Consider the following 14803-nt stretch of genomic DNA (forward strand, 5'->3'; position numbering starts at 1 on the left):
GAACCCTAAGAATTTTCCATGGGAGGCTGAGACCCCCCCTAGAATGTCATAGAGATGACTATAATCAAGAACAACGCTACTAAGAACTTTCTTTTTTTTTTTTTTTTTTCCCCTTATCCCCTTTTGTAGACTCACTAGAAACACTCTTTTTCAACTTCTGTTTTAAACTGACTGTTAAGAGGTCAAGGGAAACTTACAGTTAGTTTTGTTATACTTGAATGACCTGTTTTACTTCCTCCTTGAGTTCTTGAATTCTGTAGTAGAGACAGGATAGAGACCTCCTTGTACAAAGTCTTTCCAGGAGTTTAATGGACTCAGTAGTGTGATGTAGACAGGATGTTCTTATAGGCAGGATGAAATCACAGTTTCTAGCACTAGAAAGAAGTGGTTCTGGTGTCTCAGTTCTTTATTGTGAAATAGGATAATAGCACATTCCAGCTTCACAAGGCTGCAGTACTGAAAACTATATAAAAGATGCAAAATTATTAACCACACTGGTGACTGCCTTATATTTAAAATAAAAATAAAGCTACATTTTGACAGGGAAGACTGGCCATTATGCCACAGCGAAGATTACATGTGACTTGAGAAAAACTTTGTACTAAAAATTCATTATCTTAATTCATACAAATTAGGATCAATGATCACCCTACAATCTGTAGAATTCCTAGTCACTTTTCGTCAAAAAGCTGAACTTTGTGGCCCTTGAGATGAACAAGACCAGAACTGCCACAACTTCAGGTTTTTAATCAAAAGCAGCAAAAACAGGAGCAAGAAAATTTTCATTATACAAAATTCAGCTCCAAACATATATTATTTCTCAAACTGAATTTCCAATTTATTTGATTGATATTTTTTCCCCCAACTTTTTCAGTAGTCTCCAGGTTTACTCCTCCCTCATCTCAGTCTATATAAATGGCACTTGCAAAAATGGCAGAAACCATGGACAGTTTCTTTGGGCACCTGCAAAATAAATCCTTATGCTCAGAGCTCTGTAAAGATCTCCCGAGTGAGGTTCATCCTCAGGTGGTGTGAGGTGCACAGTTCCAGTGAAATTAACAGAATCCATGCCATATAATGTCGCAGTGTGTTGAAGAGCTGAAAACCAGTCTTTCTTCCTACTAGATGACTTTGGATAAGCTTCCAATTTTTGCAGAATTGATACTGAGGCAGGTTTGTTGGGAATGAAAACATGTTTTATCAGAATAATAGCATTTCGGTGTTTCTATTTAAGATCTGAAGAATGGTTTGAATGCCTAAAAGCTTATTTTTTCTTACCAGCTCTGTGTTGCATATTGCAGATATAATCAAATGTAAAATGTGTTTCTGTTAGCTTTCCAGAGAAGGTATATCTGTGAGACAGTAGGGCCTAGGAGATAGGCTCACTACACTCTGCGCTAAGCTCTGATTCAGATTATTAAGGTTAATGGTAAAAAAGGAAAATGGAGCTCAAGTGGGTTTTCAGAGACTAGTTGGGAGTTTTTCAGTCATAGCTGACCAAATCTTTGAATGACCTCATACACAACTGTAGAACTAGAATTGCTTAAACACTGCAAGTCATGATTTTCAGAATCATCTGACACTTATTTGTTGTGTTTATTCTTTATATTCTAAAATGTTCCTGCTCTATGAGTTCCCAGATTTCATCAAAGCTATTATTTCTCATGCACTGTGTGGGTTTTTAATTGGGGATTTCCTTTCAGTACGATGAATGACGAAACCTGTAAAGACGGCACCACATATAAAGTGATTTTCCAAAGCTATACAGACAGTACCTTTACGGTTCTTCAGGATGAAGATGAATACAAAGAACACCTTGGCATCCTGGGGCCAGTGATCAAGGCTGAAGTGGACGATGTTATCCTAGTAGGTCAATGTTTTGAATATGTGTGCGGGATAAGATTCTTATGGCAATCTTAGTGTGACATAGAATAGGACTAAAAATACCACAAATGTTTGAAAGATCAAAATGGTGGAAACAGTTTTCAAAGCTGGAAATTGTGGTGTGGACATACGAACACAGTGATATGTTTTTTTGAAACACATAATTTTTCTCTCCTACCCATGGTAAATTAATTTCTGTTTTTCTTTCTTGTATTTCCCAACATTAAATACTGGCTTATCAGTCTAATGTAAAATGAGATTTAAGTTTAACATTAAAAAGGTTAAGTAGTATTATGATTAAGTGGTATATTTGCATTAGGAAGCACATTGCTATAGAGTTTCCCTTCTCTCGTCCTTCTTCATCCAGTCTTCCACCACGCAGGGACGGACTTAAATGGGGAGAGTAGATCTCACTGCTTTCTGCTTATTTCAGTAGGAGTAGTGTGCAACAGGAACGCATTGAGCTACATTGAGTTTTAGCTTGGAAGCATCATTCTCTAAGGAGAGGTAAATATGTAATCTCCCTATCCTCATGCTTCTCTGGGACAAGTGAGAAGCACTGATTTCAGTGAAAGCAATACGTACAGAGCTCTAGTGTTACTGTTTTGTGCCCTTCCGCAGGACTATGTGGCAAAGTATAAGAGGTAGAAACTCCCCGTTTCCCTGCTTGCTGTAACTAAGCATATCCAGGTGTGAAGGGCAGCAGTAAAAGTCCTAGGTACCTAGACTAAGTGGAAGACAGAGTTAGACTCATACTTTTTAATTAACTTTTCTACTTTTTAACTAACTGCCCGCATCAAAGAGCGTGACTGTGCACAGAGATGTCAAAAGCTATCCCTGCCAGCTTTGCCATGCACAATGTAGCCTGTAATCATTACACAAATCCTGACCCTGGTTTGAGGTCTTGGGAATGTATTGTGTGGGGACTTTGTTCAGCAAATTCAGGGCTAAACCAGAATCTATTTCTTCGTTTTGGTTTCTTGTTTTGGGGGGGGGGGGTTGGGGTTGGTTTTTGTTTTGGTTTTTTGTTGTTGTTGTTTTGGTGACTGTCTTGTTTTGTGTTTTTTAGGTTCATTTTAAGAATCTGGCATCCAGACCGTATTCCCTCCATGCTCATGGACTCTTCTATGAAAAGTCCTCTGAGGGAAGCCTTTATGATGATGAATCTGATGCTTGGTTTAAGGAAGATGACGAAGTTCAGCCAAATAACAGTTACATATACGTATGGTATGCAAACAGGCGATCGGGACCTGTGCAGTCAGGAGCAGCTTGTCGGTCCTGGATCTACTACTCCGATTTAAATCCGGTAAGGAAATAAAAATAGAAGTGGTAGTGTTGCTGGTACTGATCACAGAAACATTTATGTTGGAAGGGATCACTAGAGATCGTCTCATCCATGCCCCCTCAACTCAAGCAGGGTAGATTGTCCAGGACCATGCCCAGTCAGGTTTTGAATATCTCCAAATGATGTTATTGTATGGCTGTAGAAAAGTAAGCTGCAGAAAACGTTTTGGATAGCTGTCCTTTCTTTTGGGCCTGATGTTCCCATCTGACACTTAATCTCCTACACTCAGTTAAAAGAGGATATAAGCTGTGGAAGAATTCAAATGGGAAACACTTCGGTAGACTGAGAAGCGGAAAGTAAAGATATAAGGCAACGGCAATTCTGGCCTCTGCTTTAAATTTTTAGGGCCTGATATATTTCTATAGAAAGCTATAGGGTTTTTGACATCATTTGGGAAAATCCACTTTTACATATGAGTTTATTACCTTCTAGGAGAAAGATATTCACTCCGGTTTGATTGGGCCAATACTGATCTGTCAAAAAGGAACCTTCAGTAAGTCAGATAACAGCAGAACATCAACACGAGACTTCTTCTTGCTTTTTATGGTCTTTGATGAAGAGAAAAGCTGGTATTTTGACAAACGTTCCAGAAGGCCTTGTACTGAGAAGACTCAAGAAATGCAGCAATGCCACAAATTCTATGGTACTTATTTCATTTTGCCAATTATTCACTTTACTGGGGTAGAGGGAAAGGTGTTGGGGGAGGTGTCTCAGCCCACAGTGCCTTTGAACACACATAAAACCTACATGTTAATTATGTTAATGGTTTTTTGTTTTTCTCCATTGTACCCATAATATTCATAGTCTCATATGTAAAGATTGATGTTGACTGGAAATTTGTTATTAAAATGAAGAAAGGACATATTAGACTGAAACTTTAAACAGAAAACTCTCACACTCACGTACATCTACCACCCATATTTAAAAAAAAAAAGAGCACCAAAGTCCCTTCTTTCCAGTAAGAAGCTAATGTCCTGAAAACCTTTTTGCAAGAAATTTTTAAAACATTGTAATAATTTGACAAATCAGCTAGTTCTACTGAGTAATTTGAAGCAGCTGAAGGACAGCCTTTCGTATACCTCTCTGGATACAGAGATTTTAGTCACGTAGAGTTAAGTAAGTGGCTGACTGTTGAAAGGTAACCCTTTTTTCTCTTTAGAATAATGGTCAGTAATGAAGCACTCTGTTTCTGTCTTTGAAAGTCTGATGCTTGTGTGCTGTAAGCGATCATGTTTGAAAAGGGCATGTTGAAAACATGTGGAATCCGCCTTTTAAAAATGTGGTCTATAAAATCAGTTATTAATTGAAGGTGTCAGTTGTTACTGTACAGCTGTGGAAATGTAAGCTGCAGAACACGTTTTGGATAGCTGTCCTTTCTTTTGGGCCTGATGTTCCCATCTGACATTTAATTTCTTGCACCTCTTTGTTCTGCTGGCTGCCATGTGTTGCAAGCAAGCTGTGCTCAAACCCTCTGGTTGAGGTCCCTGGATTTTCTGAATTGATGTATGTATACTGTAAAGTGTGTACCACTTTGAATTGGAAAAATTGGTGTTTCTCCCAAGTGCATTATTTCATTAAATATTTTACTTATTTTAATACTACATTCTAGCACTTTGAGACCTGTTTTGGGAGCAGTTTTCCTTATTAAAAGTAATTTTTTTCAGCCATTAACGGGATTACCTACAATTTGCAAGGCTTGAGGATGTATGAAGGTGAACTGGTCCGGTGGCATTTGCTGAATATGGGTGGCCCAAAAGACATTCATGTTGTTCATTTTCATGGACAGACCTTCACAGAACAAGGAGAGCCAAAGCATCAGCTTGGTACATACACGCTCCTTCCAGGTGAGTATCAGAGGAGAATAAGTTCTAAGGGGTGACCACTGCAGTCTGCTGTCATCATACGAATGTAAAGGTGAAGAGAAGTTGGCTTTAGGCACAGTAAGAAAGAATTTGAGAGCACTGACAGTTCATTTGCCTATGACGGGCAGAAGAAAAATCATCACTTTGCACCTCACTTGGCACAGGGCGGGGCGGGGGCAGGGGGGGGAAGGAGATATAACATTGTCCTCTAAAACTGGAAATATGCATGTCTTTTAGTATCTGCAACATAGGTCATAGTGCTGGGCTTGGATTTGGAAGGTGCTAAACAGTAAAGGTCAGTACTGGAAAAAGGAAGTCAATTGTATAGTGTCAGCCGCCAATTCCTTGTAAAATCACACATGTACAATAGTGCAGCAATCCCGTTCGTGCATCCCCAGGCTTCAATACCACTGAAGTCTCACTAATGTTTGCTGGGGAAGGCTATTGGTGTCCGGCTCAGTATGGTGAGGGTTTATTGTTATAATATCAAGATGAGTGTGATACAGGAGAGAAAGAACAAATGTGAGCGCCTTCGGAGAATTCTTAGGTCCAGAGACAAAGGAAATAGGCTAAAAGTGTGCATTAGGCTACAGGATATACTCCTTTGCCCATCGCTGTCAGCAGTGCGAGTGTGCAATAACACCACTTATGTATTCCAGCTACAAGTGTTGTTTTTGTTTTTTAAAAAAAAAAACAACAAAAACCAACAAAACAAAAAAGGAAACGAGATCAAAATAATGGGATTGGCTTGGAATAATAGTTTATTTTAGGGAAAAAAAACACCTACTGTTCACTATTTAAGCTTTGTAAGGTGATATTTTTCACTATGACACTTCCATGTTTTTGTTGAAATGGGAACCAGAATTACCATTTCTGTACTAACTAGGCATATAAGAAAAGAAATGAAGCATGTATTGTGCTTTCTAAGGAGTGCGGCAAGCAGCCTAAACCATATCTGCTTCCTGCTCAGTCCTTGGCCCTACTGGGGCATGCAGAAAGTGAGGAGAGGGCCCATACATCTGATTCTCCCACATTTACTTCTGGCTTCTTTACACCCAGCCTTTACATTACTTGAACAACACACTGGGGCAGCAGGAGTAAGAACTATAATCAGCACCACACACTGTATTTAATGTGCAGATATCGTTGTTTCATACAGGCATCCAAGGTTTTGTACTTTGCACCAGTAGCAAAGGTTAGGTTTTGATCTGGACACTTAATTCTAATCTCAGTCTCCAGCTGGAACTTGCTTGACATGGTGGTAGTTATTGCTCTCTCTACAATGTGTAGCAACGGTTATTTAATTTTTCTGGATTAAGCCATAGGAAGATCTTTGGTTTAACATCCAGCCTTGCTAACATCAACCTTGAAATGCTCATGTTTCTGATATGTTTCACTTCCTTTTTTTTTTTTTCAAGGCTCGTTTAGAACAATTGAAATGAAACCACAGAAACCTGGCTGGTGGCTTTTAGATACTGAAGTGGGGGAATATCAACAAGCAGGAATGCAGACATCCTATTTGGTTATAGAGAAAGGTACTGAACTAAGGTGTTTTTTGACTGGGACAGTCAAGGTATAAAGTCTTGTATACCCTTTGAGGATCACTAAAAATAAATTTGGGAGATTGTTCTGCAAAAACCCAAAGCAGATCCTCTGTGCTTTCAAGGAGAGGGGGTGGAGTGGTTACTGTAAATTTATCCTAGAAGAAAAATGTTTAGCCTCTAGCATACTACCTTTGAATTACTTTACATGCTACTTTTATTCCTTTAGCATACTAGCTTTGAATTTGAGGTTTCCTCACAGCAACCAGTGGATTAATCTGCTGAGAGAAATTGCAGAAATTAATTGGCCTTCTCTGGGAAGAGTGTGGTGATGTTACAGTATTACTAAGAATTGTTCTGAATGATGTTGTCTTAGAATATTCCACCAGCATATATCTATTGGAATGGCCCTCCTTTCTTTAACAACAAACTTACTGTGCTCTCTCTTCAGAGTGCAGGATGCCAATGGGTCTAGCAAGTGGAGTTATACTCGATTCGCAAATCGACGCTTCAGATCATGTAGGTGAGTTCATACTTGAAAAGGTCCAGGCATGCTCCTGAATATCCCCAGCAAAGTATTGCATTTCCATATTCTTTTGGCATCTCATGGTACATCTTACAAGATCAGTTCAGCAGTGAATCAGCTGTCAGGTTAAAAAGTTCTCCGGTGCTGCAAGCAGAGACTGTGAGCTGTACTAGGTAGCCCTTATCACTGTATTTTAACAGTGTCACAGGTCTACTGTCAGTATCACAAGCCTGAGAGTCAGGGAGTCCTCCCTCTGTGGTACACTGGATGATCTGGAACAAACCCAGCTTCATCTTTTTGTCCTTTGGGTTCCCTGCTTGAAAATCAACTGCAAGTGTTGACAAAGCTTTTGAGATTTGTATGTGGTATGAGATATGAAAGGAAAAAGTGTATCTGTTACAAAAGATTTGGGAACCTGGCATCCAGAGCGATGACGGAGTCTTTAATTTATCAAAGTTTATTCCTGGTATAAAAGTGGGATCATTTGATAGAGAAATTGATAGAATTTTACATGGCCAGTGGCAAACCAAGGTATACAGGTTACACACACATGCAGGAACACACATTCTTTCCCTCAAAATAACAAGTAAATCACTTAATTTGGAAAACTTATTTTTATGAGGATTTCATTTTCTTTCTTCACTTCCCACCAGAGTGTTATGAAGGCATGAAAGCTGTGTTGTCATATATATTTCATATCAGTTGTTAACATGGAAACCTCCTTATGCAGAGGGAAGCGCTCTGCCATGAACGCGGAGCACACTTTGTCTGATCCTGCTGGTGGCCAAAGCTCGTTTAGCAAACTCTAGACCCTGGTTCCAAATCAGCAGACAGTTACATAAAAGGCTGTTATTTTTGAAGTCATTACGCCAGATATAGAACTTTGCAGGGTAACAGCTGACTTTCAGTTGTTGACCATGTCCACATTATCCTAGATTATGGTTTTGGAGTCTATTGGTTGGGTTTTTTCCCAAGACAGATTGGAAAACACCTGAAGCACTCAACATCAGTAGCTAGTTACAGACACTTTTTTTTTCTCCTTTTTTTTCCCCCAACACCCTCTTTAAAGTCTTGCTTTATTCATATTTTCTGTCTAGACTATTGGGACCCTAAGTTAGCCAGATTAAACAATTCTGGAACATACAATGCTTGGAGCACTACAATGAAAGAGCAACTCCCTTGGATCCAGGTATGGTTGGTTCAACATGTGCTTGACCGTCATTGAGCTTGGGTATGGCCACACAATCCTGTGTTGTGATTTTTCCTGCAACCTGTTTTAAAAGGTCAAGCTGTTCTTGTTTTTGTTCTTGCTGAGAAGACTTCTGGGGAAAACCAAAAAGGTGCAGCAAGCTTGATTGGTGGTACTATAAAATGTCCACCTCCCCTGGAGTAACAGTCTCTACTGTTATTGAGACCCAGTGACTGGACAGTTACCCTCATAATTCAAACTAACTGTTTTGTAGGCAAATGGAGTCATTCTTTCTGTTACTTCTTTTTTTCTCTGTCTCTACCTAACAGTATATATTTATATTTTTCTATGTATGTTTGGGTAATCATTTAAAGTGTAATACACTCAAACACTGCTTCAGATAGTTTTGTGTGTGCTTGTTTTTGATGCTTCTATGTCTAACTTGGCATAGCACAGTGTGGCTTCACAGGGAAATTAAGCTTATAATTCTGGCTTCAAGCACTGTATCATTCAGTCTCCTCACTTCTTCCATCCCAATCAGTTTTGCACCAGATAGCCAATTTGCACCCAAATCTAGAGAAGATAGTAGTTTTCTTACAAATCTCATTAAAATTGGCAGTTGGGAGAAAAGAAAGACTCAAACTAGCGCTGCAGTGTGAGTTCAACAAGTGGCTGTTATTTTTGGCTTGGTAACATTGACAGGCTAGCAGGTTAGTGGAGGTGAAGTAGAAGGAGAAGGTTGAGGGATCTTATGTGGAACTGGAAATAATATTGGTAAGAAAAAGAATTTGATAGGGGACATGGTAGCAAGAAGTAGACATTACTACAGTAAAGCATGGAGAGATGTGGAGGGCATATCCCAAAGAATGAGGTTCACTGCTGACTTGATCTTACGTGTTAACTTTTTGGATCTGGTATCAGCAGGAATGGTGACTTTTCAGCATGTCAGCATGTCACATGCCTTTTCTCAGCCTGGGTATCCAAAACTAGGTGCAGCTTATGAAAATGTGATCCTTGAATTTCTCTCTACTACTCCTACCTATCTACAAAATGAGGATAGCAGAGTTCTGCTTAGCATGGAGACACAGATATTTTTGAAGTGTCTTTGTGGTGCTCTACTGAACACTGTAAAATGACCTCTGAACTTAAATGCACACACAAGTAAATACACAAAGGAAATGAGAGAGACAGCATTAATTTGGCCTCTGGTATCTGCTTGTATTGCTCCTGAGAGTCTTAGTGTTGCGGGTTTTAAAATGCAGGGCTCAGAGCTATTGCATAGATGCCAAAGAATGAAATGGATATTGCTGTGCATTATTGGCTTTATGAACACTGTTTGCTGTTCCTAGGTGGACTTTCAAAGACAAGTTCTGTTAACTGGGATACAGACTCAGGGAGCCAAGCAGTTTCTAAAGTCCATGTACATCCAGAAGTTCTTTATTCTTTACAGCAAAGACAAACGGAAGTGGAGCACCTTCAGAGGAGACAGCTCTCCACCACAAAAGGTCTGTATGTACCATAGGGATTGTGACAACCTAGGTAGCATCATTGGATGATGCAGTGAGGTGACAGTTTTATCATAAGACATAGTGGAAAAAATTATGACCTTTAGAGACTTAATAATACAGCTTGAGGCCCCAAGGGGCATTTACCAATATAATAAAATTTAGACCAGAAGACAAATTGTAAGGTGAGGAACCTCTCAGTCTGGGGTTTAGATTGGTCCTGTGACCTTCACTGTGTAGAGCCTGGCTTTCTCACAAGCATCTCTCCCTACTTTTATTCCTAAGCCCATGTCAGCTTCTTGAAGCAAGCAGGAAGCAGAACTAAAAATTGGGCCCTACCTCATTTGGGACTAGATCCTCCTTCCTCTCCCTCCTTTCCTGTTGTCACACAGGTGAATGTTAAACTGCCTGAATTGCCAGCAGAAGGCCTGTGTAATAAGTGTGGGCATAGCCTGCAAGAGGTTCATTTTACACCCAAGCTCTCCAGCCCTACCAATGACAGCTCCCTTCAGTTTACCCTGAGGTTTCTACGGTACAACTCCCAAAACAAAACCCTCTTTTTCCTTAGCTCTCCTTTTGCCTCCTTACTAATGTCTTCTTACAGACTTACATAATGCATAGAAATGGGTTGTTTATTTGAACTGAGGCCTTCAGGCACTTCCAAATATGCTACGATGGGTCCATGAAATACTTCCAAGTTGCCCTGCAGCATAGGGCACTCCATCACAGTGGATGGGGGATAATGATATAAAAAAAGACTACTTTTGTACAAGAGCGGGTTTTCAGCATCCAAGCTTGTTGTTTGCATTAAATTAACTCTGTGTGGATATTTTTCTGTTTTTTTTTTTTTTTTTTAATAGATTTTTGAAGGTAATTCCGATGCCTATGGGGTAAAAGAGAATATCATTGATCCCCCTATTATTGCTAGGTATGTCAGAGTCTACCCAACAGAGGCCTACAACAGGCCTACTCTTCGCATGGAGTTCCTGGGCTGTGAAGTAGATGGTAAGAATGGGTTGTGTGCTGGTGCTTCATTTCTGGCAATTTTTTTACCTAATTATTGAATGGAGCTAAAATTGTGAGTTCTCAATTCCAACATTGTTGCTTAGGCTATGGCTACTTGGATGAAATGGAAGTAACGTGGTGCTTCTCTTAATAGGTTGCTCTTTGCCACTTGGAATGGAAAATGGAGAGATCAAGAATACCCAGATAAAAGCCTCATCTGTTAAGACATCCTGGCTTAACACATGGGACCCTTCACTTGCTCGTCTCAATCAGAAAGGAAAGGTGAATGCCTGGCGAGCCAAGGTAACAAGTGAAAAATAGGGATGACAGCAAGACAGCTACCATTAATAAATTTGTGCTGCCTGTGTGCTCATGCGCTTCCTGCATGCAGTGTCCAGTGCCAGGCATAATAGGGTTACTTCACAGCATTTTAGCCATCCTTTGGGAAGAAGCCCATTGAACTCTTCAAGTAGAAAACTTGTTGAACTCCTGGCAACATCAGTGAAATCATACTTTGAGAGATGGATGGTGTCGTCTGGGCCAGAGCCTGCAGCACTTCCCTGCAGAAATAGCCCTTTTAATTTCAGGAGGTGAATACCAGTTGAATATTTGGCTCCAAGTGGTTAAGGAAATCCTTTCTGTGATTGTTTGTAGGCAGTACTGCTTAGTGGATGATGGGGCTTGATGACCTTCATCAGGCATGTGAGCTTCTATGTCTTCAAAATGGAGCTACATTTCTTTACAAAGCACCTTGAGATTTGCTGGAAGCAACTGTTTTATATAAGCCTTTGGCATTAATTTTAATAGTTGGAGATAAATTTGTGTTATTTTTCACTATGTATTGGGAATTAATATGGAAATCTTAAGACACCAAATACACCATCTGCAGTGAAGGTGTTAATTGCAGGGATCACCAAGAATGCTTGTGACTTTTGCCTCAGCTTTACTCTTCTGCACTTCTTTGATACAGTTTTGGTGCATTTTGATGTAGTTTTAACTATCTTTAAACAGGATTTTTTACCTAAGTAAATAAGGACATAGGCATGTTTGCTAATAGACCACCCTTTTTATCAATTGTAGTTGAACAACAACCAACAATGGCTACAAATTGATCTCCTCACAATTAAGAAGGTAACAGCTATTGCCACCCAGGGGGTCAAGTCCATGTCGTCTGAAAACTTTGTGAAAACCTATGTTATCCTATATAGCGACCAAGGCTCGGAGTGGAATTCCTATACAGATGGTTCAAGCTCGATGGCAAAGGTATCATCCTCAGCTCAGACAATTTTATCATAGCTTGGTTTTAGATGCTGAGCACACTCAAGGCCCAAAGGCAAAATACCCAGCCAAAGAGATATTCTCACAGGATTTTAAAATGCTAGAGAGCTGGGATTACTACTATAGATAATGTCATAATATCCATCTGATTTGGATCATACTAATTAACAGTAATAAAAGGAAGGAACTCCAAATCTGTAGAGAACACAGTCAACATTGTGGTAAAAGGAGCTGACACTATTTGTAAAGGAGGACATGTAATTTGAATGAACAATGGATTTCCCAAGGCCTCTTTTCAGCTTTTTTTTTTTCTGCCTTGATTTTATAGTGAAATTAATGTTAGTGAGCAGTTTTGCTGTAACAGAGTTGGAGAGCTCCAAATACCCACAGAGTGGACACAGTACTTTATATTGTTGCCTATATCACCTTACACCAACCTAATCCGCAAGGGCTATTAGCAGAGGAAAATAACAGAAGTTTCTTTTCCTTCAGTCCATCCAAATTGGCATGGCAAATTTCATGGTGTGGATGGAGACAGAGGCTATTTAATTCATTCAGACTCAGATGTTGCCAGCCTGGACTAGCTTTGACCCAGCGTTTTAGGAAGAGACTGGATGTGATCACATATAAAATCAGAAATAAGCCAGTCCATCTACCATGGATGGCTAATGCAACAGCTTAGAACAATTTTAAGAAGAAAAAGCAGGGTTTTCTGAAGGCTGCCTTTTAACTAATTGTGCATTTGTGTATTTGCAGGTTTTCTTGGGTAATGAAAACAGCAATGGGCACGTCAAGCATTTCTTTAATCCACCCATCCTGTCCAGGTTTATCCGCATTGTTCCAAGAACATGGTATCATAGTATTGCCCTTCGGGTAGAACTCTATGGCTGTGATTTTGGTGGGGGTCTGGCTGTGGAAAGGACTGACAAGTCTGGGAGGTCTTAACCTTTCAGCAATCATCATGCAGAACAAAAAAAATTTTTAAGAACCCTTGAAACAGTCATACTTAGCAGTTTGGATGTGTGCTTCCTCAAAGGACCTTAATGTTTTGCCATCAAGAATTGAGAGAGATTTCTCTGCCAGATGTTTCATTCCTACAAATATACACTTTAGAAAAGAGCTTCTTTTCTCTGGGAAGAAATAGCAGTCCCTTCTGATTTGTATATCGCTTCTTCATTCTAATCAGTACTCTGTCTTACTTAATTTTAAGTTCTAAATCCCTGGGGCTGGAGACTCTGGCCTTAATGCTGAGCACTGATTATCTTCACTTGGTAATGCTTCTGCAGCACAGAGGACGAATAGAGAGTTACAGGTGGATGTTCTCCATACACAGGGCTGAGGGGGAAAACCAATGCAGATATGAAGCTGTGGTGCTGCATTCCAGCAATGCCTTGGTAAGAAGTGATTGTAGGGATGGCCTCACCTCCACGTGTCTTTAGTCTACACTGTGACAAAGGTAGAATGCATCCCAGCATTGAGATGTATGCAACCTCTGCCTGGAGAATATGGGTTCACATTATTGATTTGGTTCTTACACACCCAGCTCACCTGGAATGCTGTGGATTCCACATAACAATTCATCTTCAGTACTCTGGCAAGGGGAGGGAGGGTCAGCAGTACCTTTCTTTCCCAGAAATGAGGAGGGAAGTAATTTAACCCGGATTATGGTAGATCATGGAATAGCAACAGTAGAACCAAAGAGAGAATCCAGAACTCCTGGCATACAGTCCCATACAAACTTTTAGACCGTGGGGAGGGGAAGCTCCCTCGAATAGGAAGGCATTAAGAACCATAGCTGTTCAGTGAGAATACCACCTGCGGGTGGCAGAGGAGGGTTAGAGGAAACTGGGTAACAGAAACATCTGCATCTTCTCTACCGTTTAGCCCCGAGAGTGTTTTCATTAATGGAACTACTCTTGTGCATAGATCATAATGGATTTTTTCCCCAGGATGAATACATCTAGTGAAATATATACATAGTCCATGAACTCATTATTCCAGCAGTCTTTTAACTAAGCTTTCTGTAGTGTCTTTGGTTTCTGTCCTGTAAATTGTTTCATTGCAGAACATCCACATATCATACTAGGTACCCTTCAGCAGCCTGGATTTTTCAAAGTAGTTTGTCTTTGAACCTTGTATGGTGTTATCCAAGTTATTTCAGTAGATTTTCAATTCTTGTCTCTTACAGACCATGCATTTTAAAATGAAGGTATAGAACTGGAATTAAAAAAAGTACAAAAACTGAACAGATATTTTCTTTTATGGGTTTTTTTTACTATGTCACAAACTTGTCATTTTTACTGGAAAATAAAGATAATATTGTAGCATGAAAAACATCAACATTTTATTTTGTATATTTGCCTTGACAGTAGTACCTCTTTGGCAATAATTAGTGAAATTTTGCATCATAAAAAAAAAATTTTCAGCTTGATGGGGAATTTTCAGTGCTAAGTTTCAAATGGTGAAACTGGATGAATAATTGCTTCATCTTGAACATAATTTTCTTAATATTTTGTAATGGTGCTTTATTTTTGTTTGACACAGCCATGAAATTGCAATACAAGCCATATTCACTAAAAAGAAGAAAAAAAGTAAACTTCGGAGTCAGGTTTTACCCTAGAAAACAGATAATAAATGCTTGCTAACTGCAGCAGAATCACAATTTTGT

General features: G+C 39.6%; 1 protein-coding gene across 1 annotated transcript in view; it reads left to right on the forward strand.

Annotated features, from left to right (window-relative positions):
• The window catches only part of F5 (coagulation factor V), a 35411-nt gene extending 20845 nt beyond the window's left edge, over positions 1-14566 (forward strand). Inside the window, exons 14-25 of the mRNA XM_009505012.2 lie at positions 1704-1866; positions 2954-3190; positions 3662-3872; positions 4894-5073; positions 6510-6626; positions 7084-7155; positions 8256-8347; positions 9697-9852; positions 10713-10857; positions 11012-11160; positions 11938-12120; positions 12892-14566. Coding sequence (XP_009503307.2) covers positions 1704-1866; positions 2954-3190; positions 3662-3872; positions 4894-5073; positions 6510-6626; positions 7084-7155; positions 8256-8347; positions 9697-9852; positions 10713-10857; positions 11012-11160; positions 11938-12120; positions 12892-13080 — 1894 coding nt within the window. The 3' untranslated portion in view covers positions 13081-14566. The remainder of the gene's footprint in view (positions 1-1703; positions 1867-2953; positions 3191-3661; positions 3873-4893; positions 5074-6509; positions 6627-7083; positions 7156-8255; positions 8348-9696; positions 9853-10712; positions 10858-11011; positions 11161-11937; positions 12121-12891) is intronic.
• Positions 14567-14803: the final 237 nt, after the last annotated feature.

The sequence above is a fragment of the Phalacrocorax carbo genome, chromosome 1, assembly GCF_963921805.1.
Source record: "Phalacrocorax carbo chromosome 1, bPhaCar2.1, whole genome shotgun sequence".
NCBI classification, from domain to species: Eukaryota; Metazoa; Chordata; class Aves; order Suliformes; family Phalacrocoracidae; genus Phalacrocorax; species Phalacrocorax carbo.